Source organism: Cheilinus undulatus, linkage group 12 (genome assembly GCF_018320785.1).
Source record: "Cheilinus undulatus linkage group 12, ASM1832078v1, whole genome shotgun sequence".
Lineage (NCBI taxonomy): Eukaryota > Metazoa > Chordata > Actinopteri > Labriformes > Labridae > Cheilinus > Cheilinus undulatus.
Genome location: NC_054876.1, coordinates 50,380,326 through 50,400,175, shown reverse-complemented (window position 1 = coordinate 50,400,175; position 19,850 = coordinate 50,380,326). Strand labels below are relative to the sequence as shown.

At 42.6% G+C, this 19,850-nt stretch overlaps 1 protein-coding gene across 1 annotated transcript in view; it reads right to left on the bottom strand.

Moving 5' to 3' along the window:
• Nucleotides 1–1,908: 1,908 nt before the first annotated feature.
• pcf11 (PCF11 cleavage and polyadenylation factor subunit) overlaps nucleotides 1,909–19,850 on the bottom strand; it is a 30,994-nt gene continuing 13,052 nt past the window's right edge. Inside the window, exons 5-17 of the mRNA XM_041801314.1 lie at nucleotides 18,781–19,769; nucleotides 18,226–18,403; nucleotides 17,269–17,641; nucleotides 16,517–16,660; nucleotides 13,045–14,420; nucleotides 12,726–12,789; nucleotides 8,613–8,735; nucleotides 8,420–8,534; nucleotides 7,939–8,122; nucleotides 4,669–4,824; nucleotides 4,423–4,515; nucleotides 2,791–2,826; nucleotides 1,909–2,694 (exon numbers count right to left, since the gene is read on the bottom strand). Of these exons, the coding sequence (XP_041657248.1) occupies nucleotides 2,476–2,694; nucleotides 2,791–2,826; nucleotides 4,423–4,515; nucleotides 4,669–4,824; nucleotides 7,939–8,122; nucleotides 8,420–8,534; nucleotides 8,613–8,735; nucleotides 12,726–12,789; nucleotides 13,045–14,420; nucleotides 16,517–16,660; nucleotides 17,269–17,641; nucleotides 18,226–18,403; nucleotides 18,781–19,769 (4,050 nt within the window). The 3' untranslated portion in view covers nucleotides 1,909–2,475. The remainder of the gene's footprint in view (nucleotides 2,695–2,790; nucleotides 2,827–4,422; nucleotides 4,516–4,668; nucleotides 4,825–7,938; nucleotides 8,123–8,419; nucleotides 8,535–8,612; nucleotides 8,736–12,725; nucleotides 12,790–13,044; nucleotides 14,421–16,516; nucleotides 16,661–17,268; nucleotides 17,642–18,225; nucleotides 18,404–18,780; nucleotides 19,770–19,850) is intronic.

The window sequence follows — 19,850 nt, the reverse complement described above, 5'->3', positions numbered from 1 at the left end:
ATGTTTAGAAGTGGACTTTCAATATTAATAAACACGTTTACATGATTGACTGAAATCTGATGGTTTGTTTATTCTTGGTTTAAAAATTCTACAGAGGCCCAAAGAGGGAAGAGAAGTCAACTGCAAAAAACATTTCACTAAATGCAAAAAAAAATTCAATGAAACAAAGAATGATTTGATGATGCACATAAACAGAGAACACACAAAAAAAAACAGAATGTGGTTATTTTTCTTCAAAAATTTAGCTTTAAAATAAGTTTTTGTTCTTCGTGGCTGTGATTATTCTTATATTTATTTTTGTATTTTTTGTATTTCAGTACATTTTGCATTTCATGTGATTGATAAAAGGCCTTTTTTGGCTCATGAAATGCTTTTATAGTTCATTTTTTAGAGTCCGTGCTCGATTTCTTAAAAACATTTTGTATTATAATTTTAGATATTTTTTAGTTTTATGATTTTTTTCTGTTTTAGTAAATGTTTTAGTTTTCAATTTCAACAATTTTCTGCAAGTTTTTAACTTAATGTGTGAATAAATGTTTTTGATTTATGAACTGACTTTACCTTCTTCATTTTTTTAAATTTCTTTTGTTTTAGTTTGAAGATTTTTTTTTTAAACTACAAGAAATGTCTTTCTGATTTGAATGTTTTTCTGATATTAAATTGTTTTTACATTTGCTTCAGCTAAATTGCAACTAAAATGGATTTCATCTGCAAATAAAAGCAGCATGTGGAATATTCAGCATGTTCATTTTTCTTGCTGCTTGTGGAGTTTAATGGAAAAATTAATTCTTTTATAATCCCATATAAATCTTTTATTTGTGTCATCATACTCATTTGTTATCCTGTATTCTCTTGTAGAACCTCATAGTTTAACCTTTAACCTCAGTAGTTTTGTTGTGTGGCCTCATAGTCTTTTGATTCTTTAAGATTCAAATAGAACAGAACTGGCTGTGTGTTCACAGGATGCAAAAACATCATGGGGATGGTGTGATGGAGGAGACATTAGCATCAGAATGACAGGAAGTAATTAGTTAGGTCTAAGGTCAGTGTCCATGCAGATCACGCTCTGTCCGTAAGAATCGGTACCTCTGTATCTGTGTGCTGCTAGATTCACGTAAGAGTCTCCATCTGGCTTGTTGTTGATGCCAGAGGGAAACAACGTTTCATCTGAGAACAAAAGAGCACAGACAGAAGAGGTACAACTGAGGAGGAACAATAAAGACACTTCTGCCATCCTTCCCTACAGACTCCTGTGAGACGCCGAGGCCGAGGTCCTGAGAGGGGGGGCAGTACCGGGAAGGTGCATGTGTTGAAGGGTTTGTGTGTAGCAGGAGTCAGGAGGAGGCGTAATTGTTAGGATGGTGTGATTCTGCTTCATGTAATGATGATGATGATGTGTTCTGTGTGTATAAAAAGTTTGATTCTTTATCTGTGCAGAGCTTGTGCGCGGTACGATTGACTTCTCTCTTGCAAGACAATAAAACTCCACAAAGACATTGCTTGACAACAAACATTGCATTATTTTTTACAGATATCTATGCATTTTAATGTTTTTTTGAAGCATAATTTCCCCGTCTATGAGCAAAATTTTCACTATGGTCAAACAGAATTTTCTTGCATTTGCTGGACTACAACATTTGGACATTTTTAAGGGAGGAGCAGCGGCCCCCAGTACTTATTTGACTATTTGATACAAATTTCAGTCTGTAGACTGATTCATTTCATTGCATTTGATTCAATAACGACACTAAATACTAAGAAAAAAATAGAAACACACTTTTCATTGCAGGCTTCCTACTGTGGGCTCGGGTCATCAGTACCTTTTTATTCCCCTGTGCTACGCCCCTGATCATCACTAGTGAGAGAGAAACGACTCAGACACAGAAATAAAAACACGAGCATGAGAAATTAAACTCCACTGAACTTTTATTTTGAAGTTTTTGAACCTAAACAACAGTAAAAGCGAGAAAAGGATCAATAATCACTGTTCACACAAACACAAACAAGTTTCAGACTCTTTTATTGAAAATCAACCAAAGAAAAAAAAAGAACAGCAGACGAATCCTCCGCTGAATCGCCTCCTGACGAGTCTTCAGCCGTCCAATCAGATGATGCTTACCTTTAACGCTGCCACAAACAACACCTGAAACTACGTCATCATCCATAACAAATCAATAATCAATAAACCATGAACTATTTACAGTCGAATCAATCAGCGGTACACCAACACATACCAAAAAATACTTTAATTTATAAATTAAATCATGTACATCTTTTATCCAAACTCAACTTTTCTCTTCTTAATAAAGTTTTTTTTTTTTTTTATTTGATTCACAGAAACGGAGACCAGAAAAGGTCGCGTGGATCCAAATACTAAAATGTATTGACGTAAACGTCCCCGAAGACTCGGCCCCGAGATAAAAACACGTTTTCTCTTCAAAAACAAAGAAAAAGTGACAAAGCGAGGCAGCAGAGTTACTCCGCCGTCTCCTCTGATTGCACTTCAGTTAAAAGCTCCGCCTCCATTTTCACATCGGGAAGTTCGCTGCCCTCACGCTTCACTTCCTGTGAGGTGATGGTGGCGGTTATGGCGGCACAGGACGTGTCCTCCTCCTCCTCTTCTTTCTTAATGAAGGCGTTCAGCGGGTGCTCCGTTAGCAGCTTGTTTGGTGACGGCGTGGCGTCGATGAAGGACTGAGGAGACCAACAGCAGCACGTCAAACACCTGAACCCTTTCATCAACATTTATGGGATTTAATTCTATCATCAGCAGTTTTTAGTTACACTCACGTTTTGATAATCCTCGAAGCACGAGGGATGGAAGTTCTGCAAAAGAAACAAATACAGAGCAGTTCACAACTGAGGAGGATTTCTAAAAGTCCAAGTTTTATTTCATTTTATCCCCTTTTCCTATAAAAATATTTAAAATAATACTCAAAACTACACTTGTCTGAAAAGCATGGCAGGCTCCACAACAGTGTGAAAATAAGAAAGGGTGCAGATGATCAGTATGATGAATATTAGCAGATTAAAAAATAACATATGGTCCTATAGTGGCTGTAAAGATCAGCCTATGTCAGCCTGGAAATAGAAACCTATATGGACTTAAATATCTGACTATAGTGGGCTTTTGTCAGCAGTAAAGTTAGCCTAGAAGGGCTGTAAATACTGGCTTATATCAGCTGTAATGAATGGCCTATGTCTGCCAGTGTCAGCTGTAAATATGAATAACAGGATCAGCCTCAAAGATGCTGGAGATATCAGGAGAAATCCTAACACAAGTACCAAATGAAGATGTTTAGGAGTTTACTGAACTCAGACAAATCCTCCAGCCCTGTGCAGACTCACATTCCCCTCCTTCAGGTTTGTTCTTATGAAGCTGGATGAATACTAGCCTGTGGTCGCCTTAAAGCATGTGGCCTCCCCTGGGGGCGCCACAGAGCTTCAGGGGAGGCGGGGAGCCATAAACCAGAAAAAAGGTGATATGCTTTGCTAAACTCTGCTGTGCATGGAGCAAAATGGATAGACTTATAGTTACTAGAAGGACTACACTTTAGAGCGGTGTTACTCAACCAAAGAGCCACATGATTGAAAATACCTTTGCAAGAGCCACAATCTGAGAGGTGAAAAGTGGCAAAAACAGCTTGAAGTAGCAATTACAATAGGTTAAAGATGGCAAAATGGTCAAAAAGCAGCAAAAAATAGGTGAAAAGGGGTGTCAATGGGGAGAAAAAGTGGAAAAATGGTCAGAAAGTAGCAAAAATTTGTGAGACGTGACAAAAAAAATGAGTGGGAAGTGACTGAAATGGGAAAAAGCAGTCAAGAGTGGCAAAAATAGGCAGAAAAAGAGGAAACAACTGGTATGTAATGGCAAAGGGTAGTTTAAATGGACAAAAAAATGGGATAAAAGTGGCAACAATTGGGAAGAAGTGGCAAAAAGACGTCACAAAAATAAGCACAAAAAAATGAAAAAGAAAGGGATATTTAATGATGAAAGGAAGCTTAAATGGACAAAAAGGTGAAAAAGGGCAAAAGTGGGATAAAAGTGGAAAAAAAGGGGAAAAAGCAAAAAGAAGTTGTAAAATGGCCCAAAAATTATGAAAAAAGGGTTTTTTAATGGCATTATTACTGAATAAGAGGGAAATGCAGATGTTTAAGGACATTTACAAACCAAAGTATCCAAAATATATTAATGTTTAAATGTTTAACGATTCGACATAAATGTTTGAAATGTTTTATTTTGTTTTAATTTGAATCTTTTTTGTGGATGGGGGTCCACCAAATGGATCAGTTCTTCTTAGGAGAGGCTCACTCTCATACACTTTGAAAACCACTGCTTTGATACTTTCAATACATCATTTAAAAAAAGGGATTTTAATGTTTTAAAACACATGGAATCACAATAATCAAATATTTGACTACCTTGTCGTCGACCCTGATGGCGTTCTTCAGGAACCAGTCCTCCTCCTCCTCCACCCAGTAAGTCTCAAACGGCTCCTGACAGATCTCACACAGCTGCAGGAAAAAAGGAAACAACTTCAGCGCTGGTTTTACCATCAGAAACCTTCACTAACTCTCAGGTACATGTCCTATTTTACAGTTTAGAGCAGCTGCTCCTTTGCTGAGTTGCTTGATGGTGAATTTGGATCACCAGTTGAAGCGTCTCACCTCTCCCACTTGGTCCTTGGCTGCTCTCACGCTCTGGAACTCTTTCTCCTTGGCGGCCGCCTGACTCTTCTGAACCTCCTCCTCGTTCTCCTTCTCAAAGAACTGACTCTTCGCTCGCTCCTCCAGGTCAGCGATCTCCTCAAACTCGATCCAGTCCTGATAAAGACACACGGCACAAAAACAGATTGAACACGCTGGATGAGCAGGAGATGCCAGGGTCCAACATTCATGTTTGACGATCTTCAGTGGTAAACCTGGAGAAGCCGTCCTCTACAGTTATTCAGAGAACTGATGTTTCTGCCTCTGTATCTAAAGCAGCGTTGATTTCATCGACTAAAACTCGCACTAAAAATGTTTGACAGCCTTTTTGTCCATGAGAAAGACTAGACTAAGACTAACCAAAAACAGATCTTTGACGACTAAGGCCGGCCACACACTACAGAGTTTTAAGCCTGAACTGGGACAAGATTTTCCTCCTTGATGATCGTGGGGGCGTATCCCGAGTGGAGCCTCGACCCAAACGAGTATTTGCCTGAATAATCCTCGTGTGTGTGTGTGTGTGTGTGTGTGTGTGTGTGGTGTCAGCACGATTGTGTGACTGCTCTAAATGATGTCGTAGCCTCCAAAACCCTGAATCAAAAATATCAAACACGTTTGAAATTTATGATTCTAGGTTGTAGTGCCGCTGACGGAGGACCACAACAACCAATGAGAGCGAGCAGACGGGGCAGTGTCACCAGCCGGATCATACCTACACCACTCACAACTAGAGCTGCAACAAATGATTATTTTTTTAATGTCGACTAATCTGGTGATTATTTTTGCGATTAGTCGACTAATCGTGGCTATTTGGCATACTATTTTGGATCCCGTTTTACCTCGCCTTCTTATGCATGCACACCTGTGAAAACTTCATGGTTTAGCAAATTGACATGACATGTCAATTTGCTACATCGTCAAGGTTTGTTTTTCCTCTAATATAAAAGTATTGAACTGATAACTAAAGTGAATTGCACACTAAATAGCGTTACTGAAAAAACCATTACCCTAACAAATATCAAAGATGGTTTTCCGACTGATTAACGTACGGCACCGTTATAAGTAGGCTACTGGAGTTAATCCTCGTGCCTGAAGCACAAAGGGCTCAGTAACTAAATGCAAAAGATCTAAAAGATATTCATGCAACTTGCACACTTGTCCACTCGCGGTATTTGAAGACGCAGCAGCTACAGTGTGTTTACGCTTTCAGGTGTTCGTGCCTTGCCGTAGTGCTGCCATGGTACGAGAGTTTGACTTGACACAGTTTGCAGTTGACTTGTTTTCCCAATTTGTTTTCTGTAAAATGTTCCCAGACTTTAGAAGCTCTGGTCGGCTTTTTGGTGTGTTCTCCGTGCTTTCCGCCATGCTTAACTTCTTCTTCTCAGTTTCTGTGAATAATGTAAACAGTGGGAGCGATACTGCCCCCACCACTTCCTGTAGTGAACTGCAAGTACAGATGAGTCCTTACCGGCCGGTACTAGATTTTACCAATATAAAAAAACAATAATACGACGCGTCGACAAATTTCCATAGTCGACACAAACGATTATGTCGACTAATCGTTGCAGCCCTACTCACAACCAGAAACACAACTGAACCTTCATTCCAGCCAGGATTTCATCCTGAGTCTTTCCCTTGTTTTAGGATTTTTGCTGCACCTGTAACGATGCCAGGACAGCCAGTAGTAGAGGACATCGACAAACATCCGTGTTTGTTTTCTTCTAAAGTCACGTGATCACAGAGGTCGTTGGCAGGGAGGCAGATGTGTGGTCTCCAGTCTCCAGATCTGATAGCCTGGCTGAGTCCTCTAGTGTGTGCGTTCAGACAATTAAAAATGAATAGTTTGAAATTGTCCTCATGTCTGCTGTCTCCCACCGTTTTAAAATTGTTTAAGATTAAAAATCGTCTAGATCAGGGGTGTCAAACTCAATCACAGCAGGGACCGAAATCTGAATTTAGATCTAACCTGAGGGCCTAACAGGGTCAAGATTTAACTGAAAACTGTCAACTGTGTTTTCACAGGTAATAAAATTACAGGGAAAATTAAACAGTGATGACAAATGATTAAGATAAAAAAAAAAAAAGAAGTCAAAATGATTAAACATAACAGCATCAATGCTACTGTGTGTCCATGTCAAATAAATGCTAAATACATAAATAAATAAATGAGTTTAAAAGCTCAAAATCTGAGATAAAAAGTTAACTTTTTAAGTCCTAAAGGTAAAAATACAAAATAAAAAATCAAAACAAGGTTTTTAAAAGGCAAATATATGAGATGGAGAGTTAAAATCATTACTTTAAAGGTCAAAATATGAGATTAAATACAAAATCAAGACTTTAAAAGGTCAAAATAGAAGATAAAATTCAAAATTGTGACTCTAAAAGGACAAAATATGAGATAAAATTCTCGATCAGGAGTTTAAAAAGTGAAAACATGGGATTAAAAGTCAAAGTTAGGAGTTTAAAAGGTCACAACATGATTTAAAATGAAAAATTTGAATCTAAAAAGGTCACAATATGAGAGAAAAGGTCAAAATACAAAATAAAAAGTCAAAATCCTAAGTTTCAGTTACAATCTTGGGCTGCAAAATAAAAATATGAAAACAAATTAAACAAAACAAATTAATTTCTTTCCCTCATTCCTGACTTTTTTATCTAATTATTTCTACTCTCTACTTTTTCAGATTTTTATAACTTTTTAAAAAAAATCTTCAAGGTTAATTTTACATTTTTATACTCGAGGAAATCTGCAGACTTCATTCGGGTGAGACAGTTCTAATTAAAATAGGAAATGATCTTGTGGGACGGGTAAAACTGCACCGTGAGCCACATTTGGCCCCTGGGCCTTGAGTTTGACACCCGTGGTCGAGTGTGTGGCCAGCCTAAAACTGAGAAAAAGTTTTCATCAAGATGACTAAAACTAGACTAAAATGTCATGTAGTTTTTTGTCAGACATTCTAAATCTGTGATATTTCTCCACTAAATCTGTCAAAAACAACTTAGCTGTATCTATTCTGCCTCTCAGCTGTAGAAAGCAGGGACCCCAGGTTTAGCAGAGAACACACTACCATGATTTGGTACCAGATTTAGAAAAGAAAATAAATGCTTGGACTAAAAGTTCAGACTAAAATGTGAGGACTTTTATGAACTAAAACCAAAAGACTAGAAGTAAAAACAGCTGTCAAAATTAACACTGATTTAGTGGAGAAGCCAAAGAGTGTGCTCGCTCACCGTGAGGCTGTAGTACCAGCGGCGGTGTGTGACCTTCTTGCTGGCCACTTTGCCGGCGTGGTTCTGTCTGAAGTGCCAGTCCAGGTGGTCGGCGTACATGTCGGTCTGCGCGGCGGTGAACCTCATGCTGCACAGACAGCACTGGTTCCCTGAGTACAGGCGTGTCACCACGCTCTCGTAACGCCTGGACATCAAAACAGACACTTATTATTGATGTAAGATCAGGAAAGATGCAATCAATACTGATCAGAAATAGAAGAAGAAAAAGTATTGTCATTGGTGAGAAAGAGGAAGAAAGCAGGGGGGTTAGAAATCAGCCTCATTGTTTTTAAATCGACAGAATACATGAAACTGAAACTGAACACCTTCTCTTCATTTTGGTTCAAATGTTCCCACAAAGACCTTCTGTGCTTTAGGATCCTCTGAAATATCTTAGTTATCAAGCATGTGATGCGTGGTTTTGACAGAAGTATGAACTCACTGTTTCATGTCATCGATGCTGAAGGTAGTAAGGTCAGGAAGGTCTCCATCCTCCACCTCCTGCTCCTCCTCTTCCTCCTCCTCCACCACAGCAGGAGCAACAGGACCTGGAGCTTCTGTAAAATAAAAACAAGGGTTTTGAAGACTACAGACAGGTGTAAATGTAACCGTGACGATCACGGCTGGGTACTGACCGGTGCCTGCGGTGGGAGCGGCATCAGGCTGTGACGGTTTGATGATGCCCGTGGAGATGAGTTTGGACAGCAGGTCGTTGACGTCCACCTGTCCAAAATGATTCTCTGGAGGGGCGACTGGAGCTGCAACAGAAAAGGTAAACAGAGTAATGTCATCACATTCAGAGAATAAATACACTCCTACTGAAGCGTTGAGTAAACTGACGATCATCAGTCAGATTTTAACCATAAAGCCTGAGCGAAGTCTTCAGGGAAGCTGAGAAATACTGATCAGTGGGTGTACTGCAGTTTTGGGTGTTGGCGGGTAGATTTGATTAGTCGTGTCGCCGTCTGCAGCCACTGAACTCACAACCTGCCTGCAGACATTATCAGACACCAGCGGAGCTTCCCAGCAGACCAATCACAGGGCTGATGGTGGAGCATGTTAGCTGCATCGAGGCTTCTGCATAGATTTAGGGATACTAAAGCCTACAGCATTCTCCTCAGCTTAGAATCAACACAGCAGTAGAAATCAGGCAAAGACAGAGGATGGTCTAAATTGCACAGATAAGTTGGAAAATGTTGGTAAGAAGCACTGCAAATGCGTTATTTAAACAGTGTGCAGAAGTTTGCCTGCACCAGATGACCTTAACCTCAGACCGTCTATAATGGAGAGTATGTTTCCACCAAGTCCTAACAGCATGCAAGCATCAGATGATGCATTGCAACGTACGGCTTTGCCACCTCTATGTCAACAGTTTAATCCACTGTCTTTTTATTCTTAATTTAATTGTAAAACAACAAACTCTGTGAAATCAATGAAATACACCTATCAGACACTGCTCTGCCATCTCCCTCGTTCCTCGTTTCTCATCCATCTCAACACAAGTGACAAAGAGAAAAACAAGAACACGGTGGCAGAGGGGAAAGTGCCGCATTGCACTGCATCACGGTGGGAAATCATCACCCGCCTTCAGCCAAACGCAGGTATTTTTAAGTAGCGTCAGGTTTAATTTGCTCGGCCTAGAGCAGTGGTTCTCAAATGGTGTGGCAAGGCACACTAGTGTGCCTTAAGGCAGGTCTAGGTGTGCCGTGGGGATCTGGCTGGACCCCTGAAAAAACCCAGAGAATGGACCCTCCCCAGTTGTGATTTATTGATAAGTGTGTGTGTGGGATCAGTAGCATTGGTGCTAGCATCCTGGCTAACAGTTACCTCATTTGGCAAGCTATTATTGAGTTGAAATTAGTTAACCAATTTTTCTACCCATTTTGCCACTAATTTTGTCAAATTAAACCATTTTTGCAGCTTTTTTTTTTTGCAATTTAGCAACTTTTTAAAAATACTTTTGACCCATTTTTTACAACTTTTTTGGAACTTTTTGCCACATTTTGCTACCTTCTTGATGGGTTTTGCCTACTTTAACTATTATTTGGACATTTTTTGCCATTTTTCATCACTTTTTACCATGTTTTAGCAACTTAAACCCTTTTTTTTTGCCACTTTTCTGACACTTGTAACCTATTTTGTCACCTTTTGACACTTTAAACCCATTTTGGCCAGCTTCTTGTTTATTTTCAATCATTTTGCCTTTGTTTGGCCACTTTATTGCCAAAATTTTTAATCACTTTTAAACCATTTTAACCACCGTTTTACAACATTTAACCCCTGTCAACTTGTAACCCATTTTTGCCACCTTTTTAACACTTTCAACATGTTTTGCCCCTATTAACCAATATTTTGGCCCCTTGTGCCAATTTTTAACCATTTTTGACTTTGTCTTGCCACTTTTTACCCAATTTTGCCATGTTTTATCAGCACTTTAACCAATTTTTTTGCCACCTTTTGCCACCCCCAGTTGTCTGGGCCCCAGAAACCGCTCCCCTTTATCCCCCTTACGGGCCACCTTGACTGTTATATTATTTAAAAGTCTATTTCGTAAAAAAAAAAAAAAAAAAAAAAAAGGAAAAAATTGTAAAATTTTGTATTTCTCAAAAAAAGTTTGAAAACCACTAGCCTAGAGCAGTGGTTCTTAATCTTTTTTCAGTCATGTACCCCCTGTAAAGTATTTTTTCAGTCAAGTACCCCCTAAACAGTGCAAAGCTTTTTGGCCAAAAAGAAAGACATTAAAGAGTGCTGTGACAGCGGTATGATTTATCAAATTTTGTAACTGATAAACAATTTTAAATTACAAATATTTTTTTTCCAAACATTTTAAATGTTAAAAATGCTTGACTAAATTCATGGCACATCTTCTCATCACTAAATGTGGGAATTCAAATTAATGTATTGAAAACAGTGAGTGGAAAGGCATAAAACCATTTAAACCCAGAGGTGTGCAAAACGCTGTTCGGCTGCAGTGGTCCCTCTGGAACTATTTGGAAATAAAAACAGAGAGCTAGAAGGAACTAAAAAAGACAGCTTAGTGCCCCCTTTTGATATCATAATAAAGATCTCTTTTCAAACTGAAATCATGAACTTAGTTGTAGATCAGCATTTCCTCACAAAAATAAAGAATGAACCTTTTTATGAATGGAGTGATTGTGAATACAGTGATTGACAGGGATGTGCCAGTGTGGGTCAAACCATTCTGCCAACGGGAGAGATGCAGGGGGTTATAGGGTCATTAAATTTAATAACACACAAAATATAAACTCCACTTCATAAACTTAAGTCCTTACACTCCAGAGGCAAATTTTTCGTGCAAATTATTCACACTAAAAATTTACATTTCGAACCTGTAGCGAGTCAATGCAAGCTTCCACACCTGCAACATCATTTCGCAGCGCGACATTGCTGCAGATATTTATTCAAAGTTTCGGTCCGACGAGCGCACATGGTGGTGGTGGTGCCGATTTTTAAGGCAGACAGAGGAACAAAATCGTTCTGCTCTCTAACATCACCTGATGTTTGTCCTCTCCTCATATCTTGTCTGTATCAGTTCTTGTTTTTTTGCCTCTTGTAGCCTGGTAGAGAGGGAGACAGGCAGCAGGCAGCCCGACATGTCCAAATGACAGACATACGACAGACGACTTATAAATGCTCCAGATCAACCAGCTCACTGAAATTACTCCTCTGAACAGTCTGGAACACAAACAGGTGAGCCAATCTGTGCGCTGTGGGTGAGTTAACTCCTGTCACAGCAACCCTCAGCTGTACCTTATTACTCTTATTGATCATATTTGACATAGAATGGATGAAAAGTCGGTCCCTCCTCTTACAAACTTGACTGGCACAGTGAATGAAACCATGAAACAAAACGGCACTGACGTCCTGGCTGTGCGTAAAAGTGCCACGTTACGCATGGAGTGAAGGATGGGAGGGAGAAACCTTTAATGTTCCGCTCCAATAAATATCACTGTTTAACACAGGACAGAGAGAAAACACACCGCAGACGTTCGCAGCACGAATGTGATTTTAGAATGTAAAATACTCGCAAAATCATGTCGCTCCTGACGTGCATATTTTAAAATGCCTTCACGTACCCCTAGGGGTACACATACCCCCATTTGAGAACCACTGGCCTAGAGAATTCTAGAGTCCGACACTCATAATGCAGGAGACCACATGCATGAATTTACAGTTCCCCCTTAGACAGCACAGCAAATATTTGCATGGTCAAATACAGGACAGGTTTGTTGAAAATGAGCGACCGTTTGGATCATTTGTGCAGCAACTGTCTCTTATTACATAGCCTACAACCTGAGTTCTATAAGCCATGTTTATTATTTTATACTTATACTTATTTATTTATTCTATACTTATTTCATTTCAAAGTGGCAGGTAGATGTAAAAGATCATTTCCAACCCTGCACTGCCTCACTGTCAGGATAAATACAAAAGGCATCAACAAGATCAGGCTGATCTTGCTGATGCTGGCTCAGGTTAGAGCTGGCTGTATGGGCCTGTATCCACAGCCCCCATTTTTGTCCTCTTGAGTGCCGGTTTTATTTTTATTGTCTCTTATGGACAGGTTAACTTTTTGAATAATCCTGTGTTCATCAATGTCACTCCTCTCTCACTAACAAAGAAGAGCACCTCCTGTACTTTTACTATCCTAATATACATCCCATAAAGAAAATGTTCCCGGTTTACTTTTACCCCCCTGTCGTCATTGGTACAGGTGAGGATCTTACCTGACTGTGTGAAAGGCACTGTGTTCTGAGGCAGGAATGGCTGATTCATGTTCATCATGTTCACCTGGAATCACAAGAATGAACCTCTGTTATAAACCTGAACACATTCACTGTGGCTGTGTCCCTCTCAGTCAGCATCGCTGCACAAACTTCATCCAGATTTTCAGATTTACCACAGATATTTTTGATAAATTTAACACCGACCATGGCGTTACCAACTGGATGTTACAACATTGTTAAAGTAGATAAACAGCTGGTGAAATAACACGTTTAACCTTTCAAACTTTAACCTGATTGGTTGATATGTCACATGACTCACCGGCTGCTGCATGCTGACAGCGGGGACAGCAGGGTTGTAGAAAGGGGCGGGGCCTGGTTGGCTGTAGGACGGGGCCGGCTGCATGTTGAAGTTGTTGGCCGGTGCCATGTTTGGCTGCGTCTGGAACGCCATTGGCCCTGCAGGGAACTGAGGGTTCATGGGCTCTGGGAACCTCTGAGGGGCCATGTTGAAGTTCTGCTGTGGGGCCATGGGGTTTTCATAGAGGGGAGGGGCCATGGGCCTCATGGGAGGCTGCATGTTCTGCTGGGTGGGGAACCTGAGGGGCCCTTCGTAGAGAGGGGGGCCTCCCTGCTGGGAGATGTCAAAGCGGGGCCCGGGCTGATCGAAGTGCATTGGACCAGGGCCCTCGAACCTCATGGGGCCCATCTGGTTGGGGGGGCCATCGAAGCGGGGCGGCCGCTGCTGCTGAAAGCCCATTGACCCTGGCCCCTGACCTGGACCTGGCCCTGGTGCCATGTTGTTGAAACGCTGCATGGGGGCCTCAAAGTGACCCTGTCCAGGCCCTGGACCCTCGAACCTGGGGCCATGAGGTGGTCCATCAAACCGGCCCTCACCTCCTCTCATTGGACCGTGAGTCATGGAGGGGCCGTCAAACCGATGTGGGGGCCCGCCCCCCTCAAACCTGCCAGGGCCTGGATGAGGAGGCCCTTCAAATCTTGAGGAGTCATCAAAGCGTCCCGGGCCCCCACCTTCATACCAGCCCTGTTGCTGGGGTCTGGAGGGGCCCATGTGTGCAGGGCCGTCGGGTCTGGAGGGGCCCATGTGTGCAGGGCCGTCGGGTCTGGAGGGGCCCATGTGTGCAGGGCCATCGGGTCTGGAGGGGCCCATGTGTGCAGGGCCATCAGGTCTGGAGGGGCCCATGTGTGCAGGGCCGTCGTATCTGGAGGGGGCGTGGCCTCCGTCGTGAGGGGGTGTGTGGCCTGGTGAGTCATTGTGCTGCCGGACCGATGACAGCGGCCCTGATGGCAAGGGCCCCGCTCGCCCTGGGACCTTCAGGATGGACTTGGGGGGAGGGTGTGGGTGAGGCTGGGGGGCGTCCATGGGCCCGTCGTCCGAGTGTTCACTGATTGGGCTCTCGAAGCGCGGGATGGGGCTCGCCTCGGCTGAGTCTCGCTGGGGCAGAGGGGACAGGCGCTCTCGTTCAAACCTGGGGGGAGGAGCCTCCAGACCAGCAGGGCTCGGACAGTTCCTATGGACCACCGTGCCAGAGTGGGGCCCCTCCAGCCTCCGAGGGTCTGGGTGTCTTGAGTCGGCCGGGGGCCCGTACCTTCGGGGTGCGTCATACCCGCTCTTGTGCTCATCACGCTCGTCATAGCGTTGGCGTTCTGTCAGCGGTGAGTTCCACTCTCTCTCAGCTGTAAACAGAAAAAAACCCAGAATCTGAACAGAGATGGAGCTGACCGTTATAATAAAGACTTTCCAGAACTTTCCTTATTTTTACATGTTTTCTGACTGATGTGCCTGCTTTCCTCTCTTTTTTAGTATTCATTTTTAACAGTAGTAGGTGTACATCCTCATGCTTCAGTAACAGCGCATGAATTCATAATAACAATTAACAGCGATACACAAAAACAACAAAAACCTACGACTACCGATTCTTCTTAGTTTCAAAACCCAAACCCTCCCTTTCCCCGTGGGTCTTTCTCTGCAGTGTCTAATTCTAAAGAAATCTTTCAAATACATCTAAAATAAATCAATAACTTGCATATTTTGACCGAATAACAAGAACAAAGAGAACAAAAAAAATGCTAGTACTGATAGCAATATAGCATTTACGCCAAAGATCGTCAGCATTCTCTATTTTCAATCACAACACTACCTGCCAGATTTATCCTAGCAGCTGAAAGCTCCATTATCAGACATTTATCAATGAATTAATCCATTAGTATGGAGAGAGTGTGTGGTGGTTTCCACCTAACTACTAACATCTCTTTAGCTGCAGTGCTGACGGCCACAACAACCTTTGTGTTTGGTTAAGGTTATGCCTGGAATCATCATTCAAAAGCATGAATTCAGGAGAACAAGTGGCTGCGACTCCAAATGCCTGGTTTCCCCTTTCTATCATCATTTTCCATCAAAATCCAACTTTGTTTAACAATTTCTCCACTTTAGCTACACATCCCCCTTAGTCTCTACAAAAAGAGGAAAATTGATGAAAATGTTGACTGTACGGCCGCATTTTAGGGACAACAGTGAAAAAAAACAAGATCTTTCACTTTTAGAGGACAAAAGTAAAGTTGTAGAGGAAATAAATATTTGACTATGAAGTTGGATGTCTGTGTATTTTGATTTTATAAAATCGAACAATTCAAGCTTATCATGACATAAATGTAGGAATTTCTAAATATGTTAATGTACAATAAAACATACTGATGATGGTGGTTTGATAGCCCCATTTCCTTACTGTAAAGTCTGAGTAACATGTCTGCCTCTCGGCTGCATTACTTGGGCAATGAAAACGTCCTTATCTGGTTTAATCTTTTTATGCAAAACCCAAAGTTTTGGTTCACTAAATTCACAACTTTTAAACTCATAAAAGTCAATGTTTTTTTCTCAAATGTATGAACTTGTTAACTTGAAAATGCAAAGTTTTATTCTCATTAATTTCCAAATTTTAAACTGGGGAAAAAAAAAAAAAAGTTTTTTTCTGTTGTAATTTAACATTTTTTCCAGGCTTCCTACACTCTATTAGCAACTAACAGTAAGACTTTCATGCACAGCTGAATCTGATTATTTATGGCATAGTGATATTTATCCTAACAAACACCAGGAGCTTAAAGTCAAAAGTGAATCTTTAAAATCAAATAAATGTTGGTAGAAAGCAAAGATTGGATAAAGACATATCAAGGTCAAAGTGCCTTCTAAAATGTAAGCTCACTCACTAGTACAGATAAGAATTTAAGACATTTGAAGGCTCTGCAGGAACCCGGCTCATAAATAAACAGATCCTCTGTATATTTTATGTTTTTAGAATCAGTCTAAAACATTTCTGTTGTCGGTCTGGGACTGAGCAGCTACAGCGGCACTGAAGGAGCCACCATTGTTGTTGTAGTCCACCTACTTACATATGGATGCTGACTGTACTGAGTGCGTGCAGAGATGCATATTAGCAGCTGCTGATTTCACTTTTAACTTTGTATTTATGGTCTCCTATGAGTCTCCTCTCATTCAGCTGAAATCACTGTTGTGTAAACGTGGCCTAAATCAACAGCAGACAAAAATATGAACAGAGAACTTCATAAAACTTTAACTTTTCTTTATGACTTCTGACTACAGTTCCCATGAGTCCCTGTCTCTGACCCTGCTGACCTGTCGCTGAAGGAAACCCTGACTCCCTGCACTTCCAGAACCTGATCTCACACCTCTCTGTGGACAAAGACGACAGGTTGTTCATTCTGATCATTTTACTGAGCTCGCTGATATGGAGACAAGAGGTTAGATGGAGACTTACTGGACTCCCGTGGGTCAGCTCTCCTCCTGAATCTCAGACCGGGTAAGGACTTCAGGGTGGGGAACTCTTTTCCGTGGTTGTACTCCTCAATCATAGGGCCAGGTGGTGGTCGAGGCTCCTCACGCTCTTTGCTCCGTCTTTCCCCTGAAAGAGTCATCACATATGGAAACTCTGTAAAAAAACAAGGTCAGTGCATCTAGAGTCTCCTGTATGAGTGACGTGTCCTCGGTCCAAGGTCCAACCAAAAGTCATTTCTAACCTGCCAACGTAAGGACCGGCCCAAAGCTCTGAAATACTTGTAGAACAGAGAATTGAGGAGAGATGAGTGAGGATACATGAGAGCAGGCTGTGCAGCTCTTACTGGCTATTACTTATGCTGCTTCCTGTCCTGTGACCCTGTGAACCTTCTTTCAGGTCATTATAAAACATTTCAACTCAAAACTCAAATATGAGTCTTTAAGGATGTGAAGAATGTCTGTATTTAGTAAATAAACCCTGAAGGCTTAGGGTTACAATTCAAGACGCCAAATGACCAACAAGATGTGGCAGAGAACATCAGCTGGCAGGGCGGTCTGTAATGTGTGCCAGTGCACGTAGCGTCTACACTACCAGACCAGTCTGGATGAAGGCATCCCAGACCGCCTCAGTGCAGACTAACCCATCAGGTGAACCACGCTCAGAAGAGCACGACCATTACGGAAAGCTCTGGCAGTCTCCTTCAGAGAGTTCAGAAAAGTTCTCCCGTCACTCACCCTGTCGTTCCTGCGGTGCCCGTCGCCCAGCGCTCCGTCCGCTCGTCTTCTCACCCTGCCCTGGCGCCTCGCTCTCATCTGGACTCTCCACGCCCTCCCACTCCTCTCCAGCAGGTCTGTGCGTGACCTGCGTCTTTCTCAGCTTGGACTTGTGTTCGTAGTACGACAGCTGTGCGGCGTCCAAGGCATCCTGGGCTCGGGGCTGCGCGGAGGGAGGCGTGGCCAGCAGCGGCTGTTTCTTTTCGGGGAAGCGTTCCCAGTTCTCGGAGATCTGCTGCTTCTCCTCCTGATACTGAAACAGGTTTCTGATCTGGTGGGCCATGTTTAGGAAGTCCTCCTGGGAGATCTCGCCACTCTCCAGACGTTTACTCACCTGAAAGACAGAAAGATGTTTTTTTTTCAAACTGTTTTACAACCAAGGAGACAGACGGCCTTTAACCTCTTATAGCGTGTCATAACAGCATGCAAGCATCACATTTCACCTATACAGGTATATCACTGATCGCTGGCTGTCAACACTGCATCCTCTAAAATTCTTCAGTGAATCACCATCATCACTGATGCGGTTTAAGAACCTCAGTCAAGTCCAGCTGCCCCCTTAAAGTCCATTTAAGTTCAATGATTTTTAAAAACTGCACTTAAATCATGAAAAACATGGCATTTCCCTGTGAGACATGAATCTTTGTTCAAAAGTCTTTTTTTCCATTCAAATGACAGAAATATTCAACAATTAAACCACCAAAACATAAAGATTACTTTCATATAACTATCTAGCTCTTAATCAGGACATATATGTGTAATGTAACACTATATGTATCATTTTATTTTGATCCCAGGCCCCAGAATCAACAATCCTGACACGGCAGACTTCGTGTGGTAGACAAACATCCCCTCATGTCCAGAGACTCACTATCATGATGGAACTGACATGTGTAGCTGTGACTGTGTGCAACATACCCTCCTCAGCAGGTCCTTTTTGGAGGCGGAGTTCAAGACCTCTGGGATCTGCATGTTGGCGTCCACGCTGAGGAGGCGTTGTTTTGGGGTTCGTGGGGTAGAGGGGCGGGCTGGCGTGCCGTACTGTTTGTGTCTTTGAGGTCCAGGCTTTGTGTGAGAATCCTCTGAAAGTTTCAAGCTAAAGAGGAAAAAAAAGGTCCAGTTAATTCTTTCCACAACTGCATGAGATGAGAACAGATAAAAACAAGCTCCAACTATAAGCAGTATCAGAAGAATCCTTCATACACAGTTTAAGCAACAGTCCAGCAGTCTGTCTGTATTCTTCACCCACCAATCGGTTCTCCCAGTGATGTGCTTTATACAAATCTCCAAATACTGGCTTAAAATATTTACAGAGTCCACACTGAAATCCCGTTAAAATAGTTTCATATCAGGCTTGTTTTCTACATAAATAAAAACACATTTATGTGGTTGTTAACAAGCTGATTGGATGAACATGTCTTCATAGATAATCTCATCTATGGGTTTGGTCATGAGTTTATTGGATGAACTTACTGTTTGTTCTCCTCCCAGCCGCTCCTCCAGCGGTGTGGAGCCTCCTTCATCTCCTTAGCGCCTCCTTCGTGGCCTCTAGGAGAGTGGGAGTCTCTGGTTTCAGAGTGCCGGTCCTCCATCGGCCTCTTGGACCTCCTGCTCTCCGACTGGTTCTTCTTCGGAGTAAGGCGGTCCTCTCGGCTAGGCTTGCCATGGTCTGGTTCGTCTGCGCGGACTCTCCTGGGTTTCCCGGGTTTGTGGGAGGGAGACGGCGACAGCGAGCTGCTCCGGGCTCGACTCTTTGGGGACCTCCTGTCCTTTCTCTTCGGGGAGGTGGCAGGGGAGCGTGACCGGGAGCGTGAGCGGGTTCGTTTCCTGGCGTGTGTGCGAGCGTTTCCTCCAGTCTTGAACTCGGGTTTGTCGTTTGACTCAAGGCGGTCGTGTTTGCTCACAGAGCCGTTGACTAGCTTCCCTTTGTTGGACCTCTGAGGTTCCGTCCCTCTTGGTGCCTCTTCTCGCTCCTTCTTTTCAGTGCATCTCTTCTTTTCCTTCTGCTCATCGTCTTTGGCCTCCCCACCCTTGTCCTGCGTGCGTTTCCTGAGCCGGGGGTCTTTCTTTGTGCCCTCAGAGGACTTCTGAACCTCGCCATCCGTTTGTTTGGATTTATTCTGGACATTCTTGGCCATCGGAGATGGAGACTTGGACTTTGTTTTCTCCTCTACTATCTCCTTCCTCGGCATCCTGATCTTCTCTGGACGGTTCTTCTCAGGTGTAACAGCCTGACTTCCTGTTGTGTCGGATTTCTTCCCAGCATGCTGTTCTTTGGGCTGTGGAGCTGATGCTGGGCCGCTGCGGTTCAGGCGAGGGTCTCTAGTGGGTGGTTTGGATTCTGCTTGTGTCTGAGGAGGGATCCTGGGTCGGACCACGGGAGTGGGTTGGCTGGGTTTCTGCACAGTGCTCAGTGCTGGAGCTGAGACTGGAGCGGAAACAGGCACCACAAAACCTCCAGCCTGAAGAAATACAATAGAACAGTTACATTTTATAACTACCCAATAAAACAAAAACAAAATAATAGGGCTGGACAAAGAGCG